Here is a 24,945-nt window from a genome sequence, read left to right as displayed (position 1 = left end):
CTGGGTTTGATTCCCATTGAGAGAAAAAAATTTAATTTTACAATCCTTCACTTTCATTAATTATCTGTCTCCTCTAGCATAAATAACATAATCATGGGACGTTAAAATAAAGAAATTTCATTTTTTTTGTTCGAGAAATGTGAACCCTTTTGGGGGAAAAGGAGGTGAAGAAATTTTTCCTTCATTTTTTAAAGATTTCTGGGATTGGATAGCTTCCCTTTAGAGATTGATTTCTACAATTTGGTTCAGTGCACCCTTCTTTTAGGATCATTATAGAAATCCAGCCCTTTGGTAGAGTTCGAATAAAAGTATTGATAAAACATCAGCGTATGGGTAGTGTAAGAGTAAGTATCATTGCTTCAGCACACAATAAATTTTATTTATGAAGAAATAAATTACCTCTGGACTAACTCTGAATTTCTCTCAGGTTTTAGCTATCAGGTCACAAAGAATTAAATCTACTAACTGTTTTCACACACAATATAATTTTGAAACTTGGGAGCCTAGTGTTATATTTGTGTCTGTAGTATATAATAATGCTGATACGTTATTCTGTTGAACATCTTAAAGGTATTTGTCGATTGACTTCAGAGGACTGAGTTTAGCCCGTAAACACAAATTGCCTATAGTTCAAACATATCAGATGTACGGTCTTGTTTAATAAAACCTGCTCCTCCCAGTCCTCTATCTGAAAAGTCTTATATTGTTATTCACAATGAAATTCAAAGGCAAAGTCAATCGTCTTTATTCAGTTGTATTTTTATTTCAAGTGTAAGTATTAATATGCGCTACGCATGGTTGCAAGAGGTTGGGTGTTTTTTTTTTTTTTTTTTTTTTTTTTTTTAAATACTGAACTGACATATCTAACATTGGCACTCATCTTCTTTATAAATTGATGTAAGAAACGGCCGATTGATTTCCAGCCAATTACTTCATCACCGGTATCTTTGAGCAATGAGATAACAATGGAAGACAAACTTCGTTCTTTTCAAACTTAATACTTTGATAAACTTATGAAAGTGGTTTTGTTATTCAAATACATATTCGCTCTAATCAATTTCAGAAGTAACATTAATCTTAGAATAACGTAATGGCTGTAAGAGTTACCCTGAAAATGTATTTTGTATGTTTTCTTTTTTACATAATTCAGAGATTTTGTCTGAATTTTACTGAAATTATAAGGAACCTTCAATTATCAGGCACCCCATTTTAATCGCTCCCCCTCCGCCGTCAATGCAACACTTCTAACCGTCTCCCCAGGGGTCTTGGGTCTACCCCTGATTGAGATGGTACATAAAAATAACTTTGTCTAATCCCTGTCATTATTTAGCATGGTTTAGTATTTTTTTTTTTTTTTAAAAAACGATATTTCTGCCACATTTTGAAAACTTTGTTTGAAAGTTTTCAAAATGTGGCCGAAATATGTTTTTTTTAAATTACTAAACCATGCTAAATAATGACAGACATTAGACAAAATTATGTACCATCTCAATCAGGGGGTGGACCCAGGACCCCTGGGGAGACGGTTAGGAGGGTGGCGGTGAAAGATTATCAGTTCTCTTTCTCACCTAATTTTTGAAGTACATCCGAATATGATGTCAATGCAAAAGAATTTTCTTACTCAAGACCCCGATCGCTCTGCCTCTGACTTGAGCATATGCGTGAAGTGGTTTATTACGAACAAGACAGAAAGAACTGTGATAGATTGATTACAGAACTGTGATAGATTGATCACAAGTAGTCCGGTTAGAAACACTGCTGCTTGCATTTTAGTTCCAAAACCGGCCGCCCGCACTCGTTCGCTGGTTGTGTTATAACATAGTTTCCATAAACATTCAAACATTTATAATATCTCTGCACTATCTTAAAAATTCGATCAGCATAAAAATCCCCCTCCCCCGCCCTGAGTCAGTATTTTCTGTAACCTAACCTCAGGGTCACTACATCATATAATGCAGTTCTGGAAATTTGTGGAAATTCATCGGAAAGCTTTGAGATTGTAAAACGCCTATTTTCACGAACTTTACCATCAATTTTCTGAACGAGTTACTCAGTAACAACTGATGACCTGCAACTCCTTTCTTCGTCATGAAGGTTTGTTCGTCCACTTTTAAATGAACGAACCCATTCACGAACAACCCCTTCACTTGTCTCATCTGGACGACTTCCTATATTTCACTCTCAACATTTTCAGTGTTAAAGGTCATATTTAATACTGGCATTTGAAGACGTCTTAATTCAATGTAGTAATGATAGATTCAGTTTCGATTTGTAGATTCTGTCATTCACATTAGAAAAATAAAATCTTTGACCTTAATGTCCCATGATTATGCTTGTTAGCCTAAGGGTAACAATGATTAAAGGAAGTCAATGATGATGGAATTGGTGGAATAAGAAAGCGGGAGGAAACGGGAGTACCCCGAGAAAACACTCGAGCACGATGTCCACCACAAATTTACTTGTCCGGGGATCGAACCAGGACCCCATGCACCTGAGGTAAGCACTCTACCACTGAACCACCGTGACCCCTCATTCAGACTAGAATATAATGTTCATGCATCGAGTACTTAACAATGAAAAACATGTTATCCCTTGAACTTGAGATACTCGAAAACATGATTAAGTGATGCATAGATAAAAATCAACAAAACATACAATATCTTCCAAGAAATTTCAAGTAATATTCAACACTTGTTTTCACTCCAATTTTTCAAAAGAAGGATGAACTTCAACTGTTGTAATAGTTTTAAAAAATCATCAGAAGCCTAATTTAAGTTGAAACGCATTAAATTTTAAATAAGGATAGATATATAGTTATTTATTTCTCAAAAGTAAAACTAATTATTCAATCGGTTAAATTTAGCTGTATTTCAGAAACATATCCTTCTATTAAAGTAAGATGTTCATTTTGTTTCCTTGTAATAGCATCCATCTAAAAATCAGCAAAGTAGCTGAAAAGAATTCCAATAATAATATTTTTTTAAAAAAAAAAGAAAGAAAAGACAAGCAGATTGAAAAAAGAAAAGAATAAATGGTAGTCCATCTACCTGGTTATTTTTATCACTCAATCAAAATAGCTAAGTATTATATTTCTTTAGGTTGTTGGAATAGGATTCTTGGCCACTTGAGTGTGACTGAAATCTAAAAGAAAATATCCAAAAATTCACTGTACTATTATATGTCAATAAAGTACCATGTTTACAATGTCGTGACTGGTACCACGAAAACTGTGTCAGCACGAATATCATGGAAGTAAATTTGAAACATTGGATATCGACATTTAAAAAAAGGGTGGAAGTAAATATTCATACTATATGTACTCTTTTAATTCTTTTCTAATTACACATTTTAATTAAAAGGATACTTTTATTAGGATAATTTATTAGAATAACAACTTGTTAGTGAAACCCTAAATTTTCAAAATTAGTTCGCAAATTGCTTGTCTTGTGGAAGCACTCAAAAGAGGCACAATAAATTGCACCTATCACTCGATAATCGACTGAATGTTATTTACTTCTTTTTTCTGAATGGCAACAGGGACATCCGTTATATATATTGGATGGGACACACTTAAAAAAATTGCTACCTGCAATGCTTGGTCAGTCATGCATCAAAATAGATAACGGGTGATTGTATAGTGAGTATAGAAACACATCATTGTTCCCAATCACAATCAACCGTAAACTATTGTATACACGAAACTGGTACCTCTGGGTAGCAAGCGTTATTGGTCAAAGAAAAAAATTGACTGGAAGGAAAATCAATCATCATTTAGAATTGCTATAAGTGATATTGAAATAATTAAGAACTGTTTTTAGCTCTCTACGCTAATGGAAACTGATCACCTACAGGGATTGGTCACCCAGACCGTGATGATTCCATTTGCAAAGAAATCTGTTAAAAGGTTACTTACTATGAATTAGCTTCTCGGTATTCAGTCAATGTTATGAGTGAAGATCTGGATGTGAACAGCAATTTTTTTTGAAAAAAAAAATCGATAATAGGAAAGGGTGAAAGAATCATTCAGGAGAAAAAATGTGTCGTTAAACTTATCAAAAATGAAAATGAAATGAAATTTTTGAGTTTGATGTCTCACGGTTATGCCGGCTAAAGGAGACTGTGAAGATGAGAAATGAATGAAATGGCAGAATGAAGAAAGTGGGAGGAAACGGGAGAGCCCCGAGGAAACCCACGCACATGGAGTTTGTCCACCACAAAGTTTACTTGGTGAGAGCAGGGTTTGAACCCGGGGTGCCATGCACCAGAGGTGAACGCTCTACCACTGAGACATCGCGGCCCCCATTAAACTTATCAAATGAAGTATTGAATTCTTCAGAGTAAAAATGTGGGCGTTCTAAAGGTAAGTATGGAGAAGGATGAACTAAAAATTTTACTGGGTGGAGCTAGAAACCAATGAGTCAAGTGTCAGTAAAAGTTGGGTAAAGCAAGACGATATGAGACAGTTAAAAAGAGGAAACGAAAGTGGATAAACTATTAAGGATTTAGGATTTAGATTTCTGGGCTTTAGGCATCTATGACCATGTTAGCCCGTCACGTATGAAGGATGACGTCCCTCGGCGAGCACACTATCCGGGGAAAAGGAAGGAAGGAAGCAGTTTGGGACCTACCAGTATATGTTAGGTACCATCCCAGCATTTTCCTGGTGTGAATGGGGAAAACACAGGAAAACCTCATTCAGGGTGGCTGGCCTGAAAAAGCTTTTTACACTTTTTCGACCGAGTATCCCCACTGGGAATCGAACGCGGGACCGCTCGCATTGAAGGCGAGAGCTTTATAAAATATTAAGGAAAATATATATATTAATGACATAATACAAAATATGATTAAAGTTAAAACACAGACAAGATTTTTTAAAAAGTTGAACGTCCCATGATTATGATCCGAGTATGAAGGAGACGGTGATAATTGGTCAAATGATGGAATGAAGAAAGTGGAAGGAAACGGAAGAACCTCAAGAAAATCCATACACATAGTGATTGTTTACCACAAAGCTCACTTACCAGGAGCTGGGATTAAACCGGAAGTCCCATGCCCCAGAACCGAGTGCACTACCAGTAAGGCACCGCGGTCCAGGGAAGGATATACAGGTATATTGCTACGGGTATATTCAAAGAGCATTGCTGTATGTCATCAATGTTTCTACGAACTGATGAATATCCCACTTTTATGCATCCCGAACTACAGAATGTGCAAAATTTGACGTTTTGAGTTTTAGTAGCTGTTTATAATGAAATAATTGTACTTCGTTCTGACAAAGTGATGTGAAACTTCAATTAGGTGTCATTTAGGAGATACTTTCAATGATTTGCAAGTAACACAAAATTTGCTACTTTTAACTTCGTTTTCCTCGAAATCAGGATTTTTGCATATGCGCTGGTTCGTGATACATGAAAATGGCTATATTTACCAGTTCGTGAAAACATCGATTATTTACATGGCACACAAATGATAAGAATATTGTTATTGTCGTTGATATATCTATATATCTATATCTATATCTATCTATCTATCTATCTATCTATCTATCTATCTATCTATCTATCTATCTATATATATATATATATATATATATATATATATATATATATATATATATATATATATATATATATATATCAATAAAATCATACAAATATTGCTACTGATATATGGCACTAAAATGATAAAAGATTTTGCTAGTGATATATGAAACTAGAATGATAAGAATATTGCTCTAAATATGAAGCATAACAATGATAAGAAATTTGCTATTGAAATATGGCACTAAAATGAAAAGAATATTGCTATTATATCACTAAAAATTGTTTTTTGATGGAAACGTATTAATTTGTAGCAAACAATATGAATCCGATAGAAAAATAATTACAGCGAAACTGATGATTACCATTTACTTGGGAATTTATGTCCTTTTATCGTTGTAATCAATGGATATACTTAATGTTCTAAATTCTGTAGTTCCTTCCATATCACTACTTTAATCATATTTCTTTATAAAATAGCTCTGTTTTATAGTAATTTAATATATTATATATATATATATATATATATATATATATATATATATATATATATATATATATATATATATATATATATATATATATATCCATTACGAAAAATGATTAGAAACGACTGGAAGCTTACGAAATGTGGATGTGGAGAAGAATGGAAAGAACTAGCTGGGTCGAGCGGAAAACGAATGAGAGGGTCTTAGAAATGGTAGGGGAGAAAATAACGATTTTAGATATTATTAAGAAGAGAAAGAGAAATTGGTTGGAATGTTGGATAAGAAGGAATTGCATCTTGAGGGACGTGCTAGAGGGTATGGTGGCAGGAAAGAGAGGGAGAAGGCGAAGGAGACTACAATTAATGGACGATATCGAAACAGAAAAAAAACATACGTGAAGACAAAGACGTTAGCGGAAGACTGTGGAGCACGGAAGCTTCTCAGTTCTAGCAAGTGACCAGTCAATAATGGCAGAATACCTATGATGATGATGATGATACATCCATTAAGATCTACTGTATATAAGATCAGTATACATTTATAAATGAATTTCGACATTAGAATAGAATTTGGCACAGTACTTCTGAAATTACTGTTAGTAGTATTATAGTATTTCATGAACACTGACATTTCACTATACTTTTTAAAATTTTTTACAGTATTTATTCAAATAATGCCCGCGTTAATTTTGTTACTAAATAAAGAACTACCATAAACAACAATAACAATGAATATTAAATAACTTCAAAAATTTAGGATATTAACATGACATTTTTATTAACATAATAATATACGTACTGTTAACATAAGGTATTGCTAAACAAACGTTGTAGAGTTTGGGTAAGAAATATAAATTTCTTAAACAAACTTTTACTCTATACAACTTTTGTTTAGTAATACCTCAAATATTTACAGTTCGTATATTATTTATTGGTAACATATATAGATTATTGTGATGCTTTTAGCATTGTGAAGCCCCTTAGCAGCTATCCAGTATTGTATATCCATACGGTCAGACGGTTTTCCTGTTTGAAGCTTTCTACGTGGAAACTAATTACAGTTGAACCACACTTCCTGGAAGCTGTACTTCTACGAAAGGAGCTTTGTTTCTATAGAAAAAGCTCATTGATGAACTTGAACGTTGTACTTCTGAGAAAGTTTAATAATTTATAAATAACAGCACATGCAAACTTAATTGGACTTTTATTAATTTGTAATTACTTTTTAGACTTATTTCGCTTAAACTTCCGTATTACTTCGCTATTTCACTAGAATTTTTACTGTTTAACTTCCTTAAACCAGAAGCTTGTTGATAGATTGACGACGAGTTAATAATAATAATAATAATAATAATAATAATAATAATAATAATAATAATAATAATAATAATAATAATAATAATAATAATAATAATAATAACTTACAACACTTGTTTCCTAATTTTTTCTTATATTAAATTTTATACTGAATAACATTTTTTGAATAACATTCTTTTTTTTCATATACTGGGACATAGGTTCCATAATTGAACCATTTAATTATAGTGGGGTTAATAGTTACCCTATATATATAGCCCACTAAACTTATTTTCCATAAAATACAGCTCACAATAGACTTCGAATGTTAAAGTACATAAATCCAGTACCAATTACAAAAAAAAAAAAAAAAAAAAAAAAAAACCGACAAGATAATTGTAAAATCAAGAAATATATGCAAATATAGGGAAGATACGGTGGCTTAGTGGTAGCACTGTTAGTTTGTGGTGAACAATACCGTGTTCGTGGGTTTTTGCAAGGTTCTTCCTTTTTCCTCCCACATCCTCATTTCACGAATTCTTTCATAATCATTCACTTGTATTACTCATCCGTATCAACTGACCTGAAAGATATAACCTTTGGACGTAAAGCTAAAAATTTAATATCATTTTATACTTAAATGCATGCATGTTCATTCACTCCGTGTTATGAATGAAAAGACTGATGAAGTACATACAAAGAAATGGAAGAAATATTACTGAAAGTGGCCGATAAGGATAACTTAATTATTATAGAAGATTGGAATGCAGTCATCGGTGAAGGAAAAAAAGGGGGGGAACAATATGATTGGAAGTATTGGCTATAAGAAATAAACATGTGAAGAACAAGGTTAGTGGAATACTGTAGAGGACAAAAGTATGCGAAAACGAAATGATCATTTCCAACGCTCTAAAAGAAAATGGTGTACTTGGGAGAAGCTAGGAGACGCAAAGACGATATACACATATATTGTATAAAATAGTTTATATCTCAGTTCGATAAAACTCTATTGGTCAAGTAAAAGTAAGCGCAATGTACCTAGAGGTAGATATCATTTTAGATCATACCATAGTAGTAACGAAAAGCTACATTTGACGAACAAACACGGAACACTAGGAAGATAGAAAAACTTTCTACAACTTCTTTTCGAAAACAATGTTCTAACTATTTTATTTTTCTCTATAATTGCATCCAATACTATTCTTTTCTCCCCTGCAATTCCTAATACTTCATTACTTGTTTACCGTTCGACCAAGGTAATTTTCTCCATTCTTTTCAGTATGTGTATTTCGAAAGCCTTTAAGCGCATCATAGTTTCAATACTGAAGAAGAAGGATGAAAATGATGCAAAGACTGTAGGACAATAAGTTACTACTGTATTATATGGGTCAAAACTTCTGCATAAAGTACTCTATACGACAATAGAAGAAAAAGTAGACCAGAAATTTCGAAGGATTAGTTTGGGTTAGATGAAAAAAGAGAAGCATGAAAAGCAATATCAAGTATACGATTAGCTATTGAACATTTTACTCCAGATAACAATGATAACTTAATATATTTTATCAATATTGAAAAAGCATTCTATAACATATTGCTGAAAAATTATGCTAAAATGAATGAAGAACTGGAAGTTTGCCAACAGAGACAAAACGAACGAAGTGCTTTCAGAAAAGACAAACAAGAGGAAACAAAAATAAAGACATGTAGAAAGGTGTCCTCCCTGCTGATCTCGCGTGGGGTCCTGGTTCGATCCCACCTCGCGCCAAGTGGACTTTGTGGTGGACAAACATCGTGTTCGAGGATTTTCTCGGGATTCTTCCGTTTCCTCTACCTTTATTAATTTCATCATTGCATTCATTTCTCATCATTACGGTCTCCTTTCGCCTAGCCGGCATAAGTGTGGCACGTAAAAGTGAAATATTTCATTTCATTTGGTCTAGTGGCTAACACGTGTGGTTTTCGAGCACAAGATGTCGAATTCGATTAGCGATGGGAGAGCCTTGGAACGTCTTATTTTAAAATGCAGTATTATTCTTCAGATTTATCTCGAATGATACACTTGTCATGAACACGTAGAAGTAACAAAAACATATTAAAAGAAGCAAATGACAACAGCTGCATTTTTTACTGTGCCAGAAAAAATTAGCACACTATTCATTCGAGACAAGGTTCTGAAGAAAGTTTCTGACTTGACACTGTTCGTTAATTACTGACATAACAGAAATTTAAAATAGTTAATATTCCAGTTGTTACAGAATTTCGACCTAAATATCAGCGTACTGCATTATACAGCCACCACGCCATATTTCATCATTGCCTTTACAACCTAACCGTATTGTCAGCAATAATCATGTGGGTAGACCAAGATTGTATTACGAGATCCAAACCGAACTTATTTTTACAACAGGTAGCTACATATAAAGAACAAAAGCTGTTAGCGAAATTATTATGTAGTCACAGAATATTTTTTTTTCTTTCTTCCGTAATTCACTTTTTGTTTCAGTATCCACCCTATTCGGAAAAAGCAACATTCACAGACAGGTTTTATTTTAAAAAAAAAAAAAATATCTCGCTGTATATAATAATCATCAAGTGGCATTGTCCATAATGAATGGCACTTAATTACTTGTTCCACTTCACGTGAGTAACAAAAGGATTATGACATCATTATTACTCCGGAATATTCAACCAGACGATAAAGAGTGGTAACATGCTGTAATAATAGTAAGTAAGTAGACAGTATCTATGTACCGTGCTTTTATTCTTTTCCTTGCAGATTACGCAGAATCACAAACGTTCAATTACAATTTATATACATTTCCAGTGTGATTTTTCTTTGTTTTCCTCTACACTGCTACAACAAAGAACAAAGACGTTTAACATACTCCCAGGAAAGAAGTTAATATGTTGTGAAGATTATGCTGGGAACAAAAATTATGATGTGTTATTTCGCTTGGGAGGAAATATGGTACACAAAACTTATATATAAGACACACACACACACACATTTTGTAACAGTTACGTGGGAATGTGTTCCCATTACCTAATTGTGACAGTTCTCAGCTAAATTATCTTTGAGATAGTAATTGATTATATTATTATTAATTACAAAATCGCTTTTAAAGTGAAAACGGGTTGTTCTTATATGATAATAATTGGCTAATACAGGTTCTCACTGCAAAAGTGCATTACATCGGGGAAGAACTAAAAAATTAAAAGCGCTAAGAGTTAAAGCTTAAAAGTTTAATGTAAATAGAGTAATTAACATTATGTAAAAATTGAATGTGTATTTGAAACATTAATATTTTTAATTAACGGAGCAGAACACAACCTTTTTGAGAATACTTCTCAATAGAAAGTGAAAACAGGAAAATAAAATGAAAACAAAATTTTAATTACATAAAGGAGTAGCAGTATGCATAGGGTAAGTCCGGTAGAGATGGACCCCCTAGGTGAGATGAACCAGGTCTAGGTGAGTCGAACGAAAAGTGTAAGAAGAGATTTGATTCTTTGCTCACGAACATCTTAAAGTTCTATCTGGAAAATTGTGTGATGGGATTATTTAATAACAAATTTGCAAAACAAATAAATAGAAAGAATAATATTAATTATAGTAATGAACAATGAGGCTTGTTTTGTAGAAGTTACATTGAAACTGGTGTTAATGAACAACTCACATTTTTAATTCCACACTTGTCATTAAATGTATGTTATTACTCTTAGAAAATGAAAGACAATAAATATTATAAGCATATGCTATGACATTTAAGAAATACACAATTGCAATTGACGGGGTGAATTCCAAAATGGCCTAAGTCAATTTTTGTCAATTTTGAGATATTGGTTCTCTTAAGTTCCATTTTAGCATCTCCGTATATTAAACTGGATTTTATGCCAAAACTCCATAAATCAAATTAATTGTAGGCAATAGAAAACAGTGTTGTTTTCCAAAATGTCCTTAGTTAACAGTATTCTCTGAAGTTATTTTTTGACTCATACCTAAAAACGCTTATACAACTCTTGCTATAGATGATAATTTCACCGTTATCTTACGAAAAGTAGGTAATTACAATTTTCTTTTATGTAGATTACTTTTCTTTCACAGAAATAAAATGATGGAAACACACACAAAAAGTCGTCTCCTGAAAAACTGACTTTTTTTTACTTAGGCTCTTTTCCAATCCATCCCTTCAAATTTTAATTGCTTTGAATTGCAATTAAAACGCAATTCCTGAAGCTTTCTTAACTCCACGGGAAGACAAATAACCAGTACGTACTCACGCAATGATAAATATTATATGGCACCATTTTTTTTTCTATGAACAAGTAATACATACACAAACTTTACATTTCCAAATGAAACTAGTATATACATTAGGGTTCACTTCAAAAAAGTGAGAAAGCAACTGCCCTCTCTTGCTCCCCCTAATCGCCGCCCCTGTACTCATGCGTGGTACTGTTACTACTGTTGCTGTTTATTTTATGTATGTGGAAAATGCATAGGACATTACCTACTATTACATTCTACTGTCCTATGCATTTTTGTTCCCATTAAACACCTGAAGAACTAATTAATAAAACACAATCAATTTTAGCCAGGATATTGAGCATCAAAAGTCAGGAATCGATTTCGTTGACGGAAGTGATTCGTCCACCGGAAGTGGTATAACCCACCCATTTCCGGTTTGAACGTTGATCACTATACAACCAGAACGGTAATAGATAGCGAGTTTTCTGCAATTCATTAAGCGTCTCAAGAATAAATTTAATCTCAATTCTTAACTCTTTACTAAAACCGGAAGTGATAGAAATCCACTACAACTTCCGGTTTCAAAATTGATCTACATACACAGAGCAAAGACGATAAGAGAAATGGATAAGTGTATTTTAAAATCGATTTAACGTTCTAAAAATGGGTATAATCTCCTCACTTAACTCTCTATTCACACCGGAAGTGGAAGAAATCAGCCACAGATGCTGGAAGTGGTTGATCTTGGCCATTTTTGGTTTGAATAAAAGGTTAAAACAGAATATGGTATATTTTCTTAGAACCTAAATCAATTTTTTAAAAAAAAACACTTCTCTCTATATCTTATTGTTTTTGCTGTATGTATATCAATATTAAAACCGGAAGTTGTAGTGGAATTGTATCACATCCGGTTTTAGTAGAGATTCAAGAATGGATATGAAAGGTATTCTTGGGACGTTGATTGATACGGAGTAAAAACTATAACAGATAGCGGCTATCAGTTTTGGGAAATCAATTGTCCCAGGAACATATTCAATCCCACTCTAATCTCTCTACTAGAACAGGAAGTGGTAGAAATATACTACTACTTCCGGGTATTAATTAAGAAAATATCACACTATACAAACCAAATTCCTTTACATATACAAGTGCCACTGCTTTTTGTTTATTTCATATCGTTTTGTGCTTCTTTATTTTTCACATTAATGTAACCAGAAAGTATATTCTAAAGGAACGGGACTACTGTGAGCCAATCTTCTAAACAATAAGCTTGTCCATCACAAACCACGGTAATCTGGAATCAAAGCTATGACCTTACATAACAACGGTATGCATTGTACCATTGATCCACGTGCCTGCTTTGGAATATCTTCTGAAACTTGCATGTCATCTTTCTCCGGTAAGTTAAAGAATATTTTTTCTCTCAAACAACTGCCTGTTCTTGTGCTTGCAGTATAAAGAAATAAATATACAAATTCTAAGAAAAGCATCTGTTCCGTGTCTTATGTCTTGCTTGCTGTTGTGATTGACTAAATCCCGTTTCGCCTTTTCAAGAAATTGCAGGGTAATGAACCTCCGTGACCAGCATCAACAAGGTATATACTGCTGCTGTGGTATAAAATTCTAAATATATAATACGTTCAAAGGCAATACACAATGCCACACTATTTCACTGCCCTCGGAATGTCTAAAAGTTTTTAAACTACTAGAACCGATTTATTCCGTTAGTAAACAAGCATCCTACAATTAGGTCCCCGCGTAACGTAGTCGCTAACGCTCTCGTCCTTGGTGCGAGCGGTCACGGGTTCGATTTCCAGTGGGAAAACTGGGAAGAAAAAGTGTAAAAGCTCTTTGAGGTCAGCAATCCTGAGTGAGGTTTTCCCTGAGGTTTGTCATTCCCAAACATAACGGGCTAGCATGGCCATAGATGCCGAAAGCCCAGAAATCGAATTCCTAATTCACCTACCTACAGTTAGAAGATTCAACTGTACGAGGGGCGCATAAAGTGTTTGTAACCTAACTGAAATTTTGTTAAACATTTCGTCCTTCATTTCTGTGCATAGTTCCTACCGAGTATCTTATATTTACGTTTCAATTTCAGTAGGACACTAAAAGTTTTGTTTTTTTTTTCTCTAATCAGCTAGACACAGCGTCTACGGAGTCAAAATCCCCTACTGTGTTACTCTTCTCTTAGCTTACGGACAGTTAGTAATCGCTGGGGACAAAACGTAAGAAATAGGGTGGATGTGGGAAGATTTATAACCCAACTGAACTGATTGGATAGCTGTTACTTGCTGTAACGTTGATTTGAAGTAACAGAACAATCCACGTGAACCTTCCGCCACATTTTTTTCTTAATAGTAGCTTGGAATTTTTGTATTAGCATAAAAAATCATCTTGAATTGTATAATCATGTTTCAGAGGGTTTACAACAAACACCATGCATTCCATTTTCTAACACATCGTCCATAACCTTCCCAGATGAGGACTAGGTTCAATATATATATATATATATATATATATATATATATATTGTAGAGGATTGATGTTCCTGGAGGCTTCCACATCATATATTAACTAGACTATTTGGATTAAAATAAGAGTTTTAGGAATAGATTACCAATAAAGGTAAACTATTTTCCTTTACTTTTATCTACTTTTCTTTGCCGGATGGCGATTCTAGTCTTCTTCTTTACCTAACCTGGATAGGCAGGGACAGGAACATTAAGGAAATAGAAACAGGGTGAGGCGACTGATAGTTATATGGAATGGGAAACAAGGAATATGAAAGCTAAAGTGAGAGCATGAACCACGAAAGGGATACTGTGAATAAGAAGTTCAGAGTGATACTGGCTTCATTATGATTATGCATATACCAACTAATCTTCCATTAATGTAAAGCAATCATACTTCTTATATTGTTAAGAAGGCTATTCCTTGACAGAATCGTCAAGGCATACTATAGAGATTTGAAATTGATCTCAGTTAATGAGATTATGACAGATTGGGTTGTTCATAATCTAGAAGTTGTCAAAGAAAGTATTCATCATATATGGATATATGGAGAGTACAAAAGAAAAAATCAACAGAGTCTAATATATATGGATAGATAGATAGATATTGGCATCAGTGCATACCTTCCTAACATATAAAATCACTGCAGAGGAGAAACCAGTATTATCCAAGTAAAAATGTGGAAAAGAAGTTATCGTTCATTTTAATATTATATGTTACGTAAACTTGAGTTTTGCTAGAATGGACTGTTTTTTTTTCTTGTACTCTTCATACGTAAGGTGAGGAAATCGAGAGATCAAATACATTCGTCAAATTATACATATATACTGCGTTCAATGAGACATTAGGTTCAAGTAAGTTTTGAACAAGTACCAGTGTCATTGTACACCACATGAAGAGTTTGGTTTGTATGGCGTGATATTTTCTCAATTAATATTGAAACCGGAAGTGGTAGTAATTTCTACTATCTCTGGTTTTATTACAGAGATTAGAATGGAGATGAAACACTCTTGAGACGCTCAATTGATTGCAGAAAACCGTGTCTCCTTCCTATCACCATTGTTACTCTATAGTGATCAACCTTAAAACCGAAAGTGGTTGATCTTGGCCATTTTTGGTTTGAATAAAAGGTTAAAATAGAATATGGTATACATTCGTAGAACCTAAATCAATTTAAAAAAACACTTCTCCCCATATCTTATTGTTTTTGCTGTATGTAGATCAATATTAAAACCGGAAGTTGTAATGGAGTTGTATCACATCCGGTTTTAGTAGAGATTTAAGAATGGATATGAAAGGTATTCTTGGGACGTATAATCGATTACAAGAAACCGCCTCTGGCTATTTATTACCATTATTGGTCTATAGTGATCAACGTTAAAGCCGGAAATGGTTGATTTCTACCACTCCAGGTGGATGAATCACTTTAATAACGAACTCAATTCCTAACTATTGATCCTCACATCCTGGCTAAGATTTATGGTGATCCGTCTGGTAGCTACTGAGATTTTTGTCTCATGGGCGGACACATACATGGATAAATAGGGTAAATATATAAAGGAGTTTCGGTAGACCGTAATTCTTAGTAAATTGGAGCAGGCTATCGAACTCAAGCCTTTATACACGTCGGGGACATTGTCAAATGCTTTGTGCTAGGAGTTTCACAAGTCATTTATACCTAAGTAACTCATGATGGCGTGTTTGGAGGGCATTGCTTGCAGCAGTACACAATAATAACCAGAGATGCAACGGAAGCACAAATGAGGGGACGAAGTAATGTGTTTTCTCAAGTTATATAAGCTTCTAACTATAGTCCATTAAATTCTCTGTATGGAAGCTCTCAACACAAAACTAATCTAAGTATGTTGTCCTTTCATTTTTCTTCGGCAGAAATTATAAAAGAACAACCACTAAAGACTTATAATGACAGTAAGGAAGAGAAAAAAGAAGACAATGAAGAAACTAACAAAAGAATGTCACGTCCATTGGAAGTCCGCTACAGTGAAATGACCTGGACAGCAGAAGCCCTTGAGAAAGAGCATTACCACAAGACCACGAAAGGATACGATGCAATGCATGGTTAGTTTTTTGTTTCCTTTCTTATATCTACGTACTTGCAACAGAAAAATTGCAATCATATGCTACGATTATTTATTCACAGAGAGGTATTGTAAATAATGCCGTATGAACATCAGAATAACAAACCGTTAATTTGTTGGTGATCCATCACATAGTGCTTCAGATTTTTGTCTCGCGAACGCGGTGGTGCCCCCCCTTATGTCCATGACGCACCCCCCAATTGTCTATCCGTAGGTGTTCTTCCATGAAAAAAAATCGATTAATTTTTACACCCTCTCAAACATATTTATATAGATTTTTAACCCCCCCAAATATTTCAATGACGCAGTTTGCGTCATAGCCCCCGCTTGTGGGCACCCCTGCGCGGACGTACACACGGCCCAACAGAGTAAATGTATAAAGGTAATGTTTGGTAAACCTAACTTCTTAACAAAGAATTGGTATGTTGGACTACTCGTAATAGTAATATCTTTCGGACCACATTATTCTTAGTTCTGTATTGGTATTATTCTCAGTTATATTCGCAGATATACAAATACAGTTTTGTACCTAATAGCGTGTTAATATGGATAAAATCATGAAGATGTACTCTGTTTTATATCAAGAGAACCAACTCGAAAGGCCAACATGCTTTTGTTACACTACTTTATCACATACGACACTTAGCTAAATTTTATTCTCAGTGGTAGAGCGCTTACCTCTGGTTCGTGGGGTCCCTGGTTTGAACACCAGCTAAGTAAGTTTGTGGTGGACAACATCGTGCTCGTGGATTCTCTCTGGGTACTCCCGTTTCCTCACATTTTCTTATTCCACTAATTCTTAAATCATAATTCTTTTGCTTTAATCACCGTCTCCCTTAGTCTAAAGGGCAGAATCATGGAACGTTAAATTCAAAGATTTCATTTCATTTTCTAAATTTTATTATTGCTTTATTTAGTGTGCTGTAAGTTCAAGATTTATTTTGTTAATAGTTTTACATATTTATTTAAGGAGATTTTAGCGTACTCCTTCTTTTCTTTGATGTTCTAATTGTTGTGTGAGATACAAGTGAAAAGAAAAATATCATCTAGATTTTTAACCCAAGAGCCTTTGATATTAGTGATGTTTAATTTCGAATAATTTAAATAAATATTGTTCGAAATAAAGAAGAATTGTTCAAAGAACTCTATTTGAATAAACAATTCTACGAAAAAAAGTTTGAATCTTGGAATTAAAACTATCCAGTTCTAAGAATAGATCCTAATGTTAAGAATAATAACATATTAATCCCATATTTTCCTTTGTAGTATTCATAATGTGGCTTGCGTAATAGTTACGTTCGATCCATCAGATGTTTTATTTTTCGTAATGATAAGATTAATAATGTTATACAATTAACAGCCCACTAAGATTATATTACTTCCTTTGAATACTTTGTATAAACAAATATTAAACAGCAAGAAAAGTAATTTTTAAGCGCTATTATTAAAGAAACTATTAATGAAAGCATAATCATTAACATGAAGTACACTTATTTCTGAGAGGTACAGATCAATGTTAGTTGATTCAAAGCGTGTTATGAAACAGTACAAATAAGTTTTATAGAAAAACTAAACGTGAGAAAAAATGTTTATTTTGTATTATTGCTGCTCTTAATAAGTTTATGGTTAAAAGAATTATTAGATTAGAAGACATCTTTAACAATCATCCTTCAGCTTTAAAAAACAAAATAGGTCTAATACATCAACATCACAGAAGTTCATAAGACTATACAGTTACATTTTATCTCTTCGACTGTAACCTTATAAATACATTTGCCTCAGCTCATTACTTAGCATTTAGTTACAGTAAACTGCCGTTAGGTTTAAGAGTTCTTCAAGAATTGATTCCCATTAACGAAGTTAAGTTCTTCTTTGTTCTGTTGGTGTAGTATATTCACTTTGGATCATTGTAGCGTGCGACTGGTGTAGCCAGAAATAACTCATGAGTCGCATGACTCTCCAAACCTTAAAAATTATTGCAAGACGAGTAATTACTTGAACATGAACATTTGTCGGAAAGTTGGGTATATACTAGGTCTGTGTGTCCTTCAACCTTAGACTTACTTAAGTACACCTAAACATACCGGGTTCGATTCTCGGTAGGGACATTCGGTCCAAAAAGTGTAAACGCTTTCTCAGGCCAACCATTCTGAGTTAGGTTTTGCTCATCCACACCAGGCAAATGCCGGGATAGTACCTAACATACAGATTCCAGGCCACTTCCATCCTTCCCTTTCCTCGGATAGTGTGATCACCGGGAGACGTCATTCCTCATAAGTGATGGGTTAACATGGCCATAGATGTCGAAAACCCAGAAATCTAATTTCTAATCCTAGTTCTAGTACGCCTAAACCTTGTTTTCCAGTGTCGATATAAATACCATTTGTCAGTGTAGCGATATCTTTTCCACCCCCAAACAACGGAACTGGTATACCAGATTAGCTTATATCATTTCATTTTTATCACTACGTACGCTATAATGAAGCCCATTACAACGACTTTATCCATCTTGGGTTACAAGATACTCTACAAAGAAAAAAAGATCATGTTTTCTGCAACTTTCAATAGTTTTTGCACTTGTACATATTCCCTATCAAAAATGTGTTACAAGTGTTGTCTTTTCTCCGCGTTAACTACAGCTGAGCCTGATGGTTATTTGTGTGCACGGAGTTAGCCAACCGTCTCTCAGGTGTTAAGGTAAATTAAATTGTGATTACATTCCACTTTCATGCACATCACATCCTTTAGCGTGTCATAGTGCAGCCCTCCCAATTTTGATACTCCCCTTGCTTCTCCCAGACAAAATTTTCTAGAGGGAAGCTTGTTTACACGTGTTTGGTATTCTTTCAAATTGCATCGACGTCGATTATTGTTAGATACTTGTGGCGTGGTGTTTACAGGGTGGACCAAAAGTAGTTATAAATCGCTGCGTTGATCAAGTATAACATTCTAGTTTATAGGTTTATTTGCTTCGGCTGTTCGGAGCTTAAGGTAAAATTAAAAAAAAAAAGCATTAAGAACAAATAATAAAGAAACTAAGTCTACCTAGTGGATAACAATAAGAAATGATAGAAAATGCAATGAACTGATCACTACAGTACAGTATGTATACCTACTTTTGGGCCAGCCTGTATATCAGTGAGATCTCAGTAGTTTTTTTTTTTTTTTTTAACTAAACAATAGCAGAAGTGCAGGGTTGGATTAACCTATATGGAGGCCGAGGGCTACAAAATATATATGGCCCCTGCTGACTTCACTTAATATATTTCTCTGAAAGTACAGTAGGCAAGTTAAGGGGGTATGTTTCATATTTTTGGTCATATTTTGTTTTATGATGATTGTATCTTCATGATTCTTTTTAGATAGCCAGTTGAGATTTTGATCAGAATGGAGGCCCGGGGCTATAGCCCCTATAAGCTCCCTTAATTCGGCCCTGCAGAAGTGGACTAAAAAATCAACATGTTAGTGATAGAAATTATATTACTAGGAAATCTCGATAAATGATAAGAGTCAGCCCTTCAGAGATCAATCCTGCTATTCCTATATAAATTAATCAACTATCGAAATTTCCTGAATTAATGAAATATATTTCTAAACTTTCAGAAACAAAACAGATCTTTGTTTGTTACTTACAGATTACTTTGGATCAGGCACGCATCTAGAAATTTTTGTTGGGAGGGGGCCATACTACAAGCCACTACGTCCATGTAGCATTGAACGGGTAGTATTATGCACCCGAATAGACGATAAGTAACTGTAACGTACATCCACATATATTTTCAGGGAAAAAATGATAGAACTAGATTTGTTTTGTAAGAAAAGGAGTACAGATGAAGTATAAGTTCACATTTTCATCCTACATCAACCATTTCCCTATTACACAACTATAGTTTTATTGAGAAAGTGTACACATGTATGTTCAGTTAGTAAGTTTTTGAGGGGAGTTGTCCAGTCCCGGTAGACCTTCCTGTGGGTGCCAACCTACTGTGGATTAGAGGGTATGATACGACTTATATTTATTCACAGTTTGTGTTTCAAGAGGATAGAAAGTTGCCGCCGTTGAACCGTATTACCCTAGATCCAGTATGTAAACACACAACATTAATATTCTATTCCTACATAAAATGGAGGTAACTAGTTGCCTCATGTAGCCACATACAAACAACTTTCAGTGGTGTAATCACAAACAAGTGTACACCACGGCATTGAAATGTTTAAAATGTGTGTTCTATTATTTCTACACTATAAAATCAGCATGGTGTCTATACGCAGTATTTTGCACTGAGCCTTCTGGATAAAAATTAAGTTCGAACTTCCAAAATCTTTTATTATACCCACAATTCCTGTCAATACAATGAATATTTACAAATTTCATGATGTTTTTATCTCAACGTACTGTAAATACATATTAAAGCAAGAATTAACAGATAAAAAATGCAGAAAATGTTTCACAATCGCTTGTGTTTTACAATCGCTTTCACGTAGCTACTATAGGTAAAGACACAATAATGTTTCAAATGACATTCACCAGCTTCTGGCATATACACGGAACTAGCCACCCACAGCAAACCATAATACGAATACCAGTCGAACCCAATATTTCAAAATGATAAGTACCAAGTATACTGGAATCAAGAAATAAGAATGGATGTAACTGTATCTTTAAACACACTCGACTTGACTTAAGTTTAGCGTCGCTTTCAGCAACGACATTACTACCATCAATAAAGTGCATTAAGAAATATCTGTCATAGATGTGGCAGAGCCACTTACAATAAACTTACAACATTTAGTATGTTACAAAAATTAGGAAGTATAAAGGGTTGACAGACGAGGAAATGTCCATAAGATACAGTACGACCAATCATTATCTCAAGCTACAGCTATTGTTCCTAAAATAATTGTCACACAATTGGAACAGATAAACACAAAATGTCTTTCAATAAACCTACAAAAGTCAGTAATTCTGAATACCTGTCATGGTGGCCAGGAAGTTCTGTAAGAAGAACTCTTCCAATAATCTGCACTTGTTAAAGATGGCTGTCAGATTATTAAGTTAAAACCGGTTTAAATTGAAATACAGCAGTAGTGCATAATAATAATAATAATAATAATAATAATAATAATAATAATAATAATAATAATAATAATAATAATAATAATAATAATATGATTGTGATGATAGATTGCTAATATTATACCTCGCCACGAATTTTGATGATGTAATATATGTTCTGAACACTTTCTGGTTCTGTTGATTTGTTGATAAATGCTGTATAACTTACAAGTTGAGCGCTAGACTTGTAAGATAAACTCTTACTACAAATTGAAGAACATCCAGTGGCTGCTATTGAGGGCAGTCACCTCACAATAGTAAAAATTTCTATTTTATCCCTACAAGCTACGAGGAGAAAACTTAATTTACCTAATGTATTAATTTTTATAGGCCTACACAACTTTTTGAATCTGTATAAAGCTTTTTTCCCTCAGCTTATAGTGATAAAATTAAACTTTTACTAACATGATTTCTTTCAAGATGCGTTACTGGTTTATTTCATATTTAGTTTTCACAACTTCAATTTATGAGAAAAATGTTATCAATGAAATGAAAATTTATCTGATAACAATTGATAAGGTTTCCAGAAGCTTCCATTCAAGTTGCTTTTTATGGTTCTAAATTTCCTTAGAGCAAGTGTCAGAATATGAGACTGGTATTTGAGTCTTACAGTTCTAGAAGCCAAAACGTTATGTATACTCATGTCCAAAATGATTGTCGCATATCTATTACTATCTTCTTGTAAGAATATAATTTGATAATGATTTTGCAGGGTACTTTTAATACTGATAATCGTGAAATGTATATTTGTGGTAAATTTCATAGAAAAAGAATTATAAATATGAAAATTAGAATGAGTAAAACAAAATGTTGCTAAATGGGCAAGAAAGTTTTATTTTCGTTTTATTGTTCTTATTTACTGCTCTTTTGACATGAAATTTTCCACATACATGTCTTTGGCGATAATACATATAATAACATTATAAGAAATACCGGGCGAATTCGTTATCAAATTATATTCTTACAACAACATATTTATAGACATGCGACAATAATTTTGGACATAACTGTACTTGACTACTTCTGGTACTTATAGCTTGCTGATGAACCTAAATTAACACAATAAAACCCAAGCAAGAGCAAGACTCGGGTGGCGTGAACTTATTAAATTTATTGATGTTTAGATTTGTTTATCAGACACAACGCTAGATGGGAGAAAGGGGATGTGTGCCCCTGGTTGCATCGTCCGCCCCCCGACTATTTCCTTAGGCATGATGTATTATAAAGCAGAACAAATAATATAAAACTATTATTTTCGGTATACAAAAAAATAGCTGCCCCTCCAAATTTTTCTGCCCTTCCGCTTGCCCCACCCCCCAAGAAACTGAAGTTGGCGTTTGAATGTTTATTACTTGCTAAGATATCCTTGAAAAAACTACTTTCAAAAATAAGAAGTGTTTTTGCTTGTAGTCAACACATTCACGCCAAAAATGATTAAAATATGCCTAACTAGAGGCACCGAGCTCTGTATATGTTTGTTTCAAAGAAACTTTGAAGGGCCCGAGTCCCCTCGGCTCCCTAGAATCAGAGCGCATGCTAACAATCTTGGGTTTCTAGACTCGGCCAGTGAATAAACCCGAGTCTCAAGAATGTTATGTTCTTAGAGAAGAGGCACCGATCTAGAAACGTAAGCCTACCAATCCGGACCAGCAGGATGTGGACAGATACGTTGTAAGTAAGAACTGAATACTAGACATTTAGACTACAGGAAAGGATTAACAAAAAACGTATAGGCTATTTGATTTCTCAATCCAAGAACTAACATATAATAAAAAACTGTCCTGTAACTTTTATCTTTCAAGATTTATTAATAATAATTGAATTAATAGCTGGTGACCTCACACAGAAAAAACAACAATAATTAGTTCCTTAACCGGTTCAAATATAAAAACGATATCAGAGCTCTCATGTTACGTCAAACCACAACACAGATACTTACAAAAACAGATGGCTTCTAGTTATGCATTCCAAAGGGATTACAATGCCCCATGAATGTTCAAAACATCGCATAAAATTGCAACAGCAATAACCACATGCTTGCGGCGATGACTTTATATGGATGGACAAATGATCCAAAGTCGCTTTATGAAAGTCTTTCTTTTGAACTTACCTTCACATTTTCCTGTCGAGTTGCTACAGATCAATCCAAAATCCACATCACACGGTCTAGAATCATCACAGTCCTCTGTTAACTGTTGCGCACAGACTTGACAACAAGCACAATCTTTTCGTACAATAACCCGACCATTCTGGCAGTCTGAAGAAGTTACGTTCACCAAACACTTAGGTTCACAATCACAAGCAGTATCTGCCAACACAACACAAGAAAACACACCAATAATGTAAACAATAATACCGGCAAGCCTTAGTAAAGGCATCTTTGCCGCACTGCCTCCAAACACGACTTTAATCATACCTGATTACGGCACTACATCAGTATACACAGACCGCTTTCTGCACTACCACTGAGGTAATGGTAGCGAGGACACCTTTCCGAAGTACATGAAGACGCAGCGTTGCCAACTCATATGGTAAAGAAAGAACTATATTATTGATTAAAAAAACAACATGAAAGTAGGTTGAGAAAACGTGCAGGTGAAAAGTACATGACAGAGGCGTATGCATGGGGGCAAAAGGGATTCCTCTAATATTTTGTAGTCATACTTACTAATTTCTATTGACCGATAATTTTGAGCAGATTCAACCCTTTTATACAATATATGAAATGACTTCTATAGAGAATTCCTTAATCTAGAGATCTATCCGTCGTACTTTCATCTAGAAAATGAAACATTAGCATTTAATAACACCAACAACAGGAAAAGAAAAAATGTAGTTCACATGTTAAGAGGAGATTGTTTTCACCTCTACAATAATAATAATAATAATAATAATAATAATAATAATAATAATAATAATAATAATAATAATAATAATAATCTTACACATACGCCTCTAATTTATTTTTCGATTTAGCGTTCCTTTCAGCAGCGAAGCTATGTGAGACGTGGACCTACAGCTTAACATGGGATCCGAACCACATAATTATTAAGCTTCCGCCGGGAATCGAACCTCTGGTCTCGTACACCAAAGGCGGTACGCTAACTGCTTAGCCACGAGGAAGCTGGCCCTAATTTGAAGTTCAACATTACAAATATGTTGAAATTTCTTCATGGAACTGTGGAACCAAATTACCTTGTTTCTGTTGGTTTAAATTACAATGTCTTAAAGCATGGATTTTTAAATGCAACTTTGCATCTGAAACACTAAATTAGTCTGATTACGTTTACTGTCGGTACTGATCTACGAGACCACGGTGGCTCAGTGGTAGATCGTTCACCTCTGGTGCATGGAGTTTTTGGTTCGATCCCAGCTCGCGCCAAGTGAACTTTGTGGTGGATAAACACCATGTGCGTAGGTTTTCTCAGCGTTCTCCCGTTTCCTCCCACTTTCTTCATTCCACCATTTCATTCATTTCTCATCAACATCTCCTTTAGCCTAGCCAGCATAACCTTGAGACGTGAATCTTAAAGATTTCATTTCATTTTTATCTACGATAAATATAATATACAGGGTGGATCATTTATCTTAAGATGCAGTTCTAACTTTTAAACTAATTGATAAAAATCGATGGAATTTTGCAA

The 24,945-nt window shown here is 34.2% G+C and overlaps 1 protein-coding gene across 3 annotated transcripts in view; it reads right to left on the bottom strand.

Moving 5' to 3' along the window:
* Positions 1-23,794, bottom strand: part of sas (stranded at second transmembrane protein) — a 325,151-nt gene extending 301,357 nt beyond the window's left edge. For all 3 annotated transcript variants that reach the window (XM_081730579.1, XM_081730578.1, XM_081730580.1), the window contains exon 1: positions 23,412-23,794. In XM_081730579.1, the coding sequence (XP_081586705.1) occupies positions 23,412-23,715 (304 nt within the window). In that variant the 5' untranslated portion in view covers positions 23,716-23,794. The remainder of the gene's footprint in view (positions 1-23,411) is intronic.
* Between the last annotated feature and the right edge of the window lie 1,151 nt (positions 23,795-24,945).

Source organism: Thermobia domestica, chromosome 11, assembly GCF_964235325.1.
Source record: "Thermobia domestica chromosome 11, izTheDome1.hap1.1, whole genome shotgun sequence".
Classification (NCBI taxonomy): domain Eukaryota; kingdom Metazoa; phylum Arthropoda; class Insecta; order Zygentoma; family Lepismatidae; genus Thermobia; species Thermobia domestica.
Note: the sequence above shows the minus strand (reverse complement) of the source record. Positions and strands in the feature narration are given on the sequence as shown.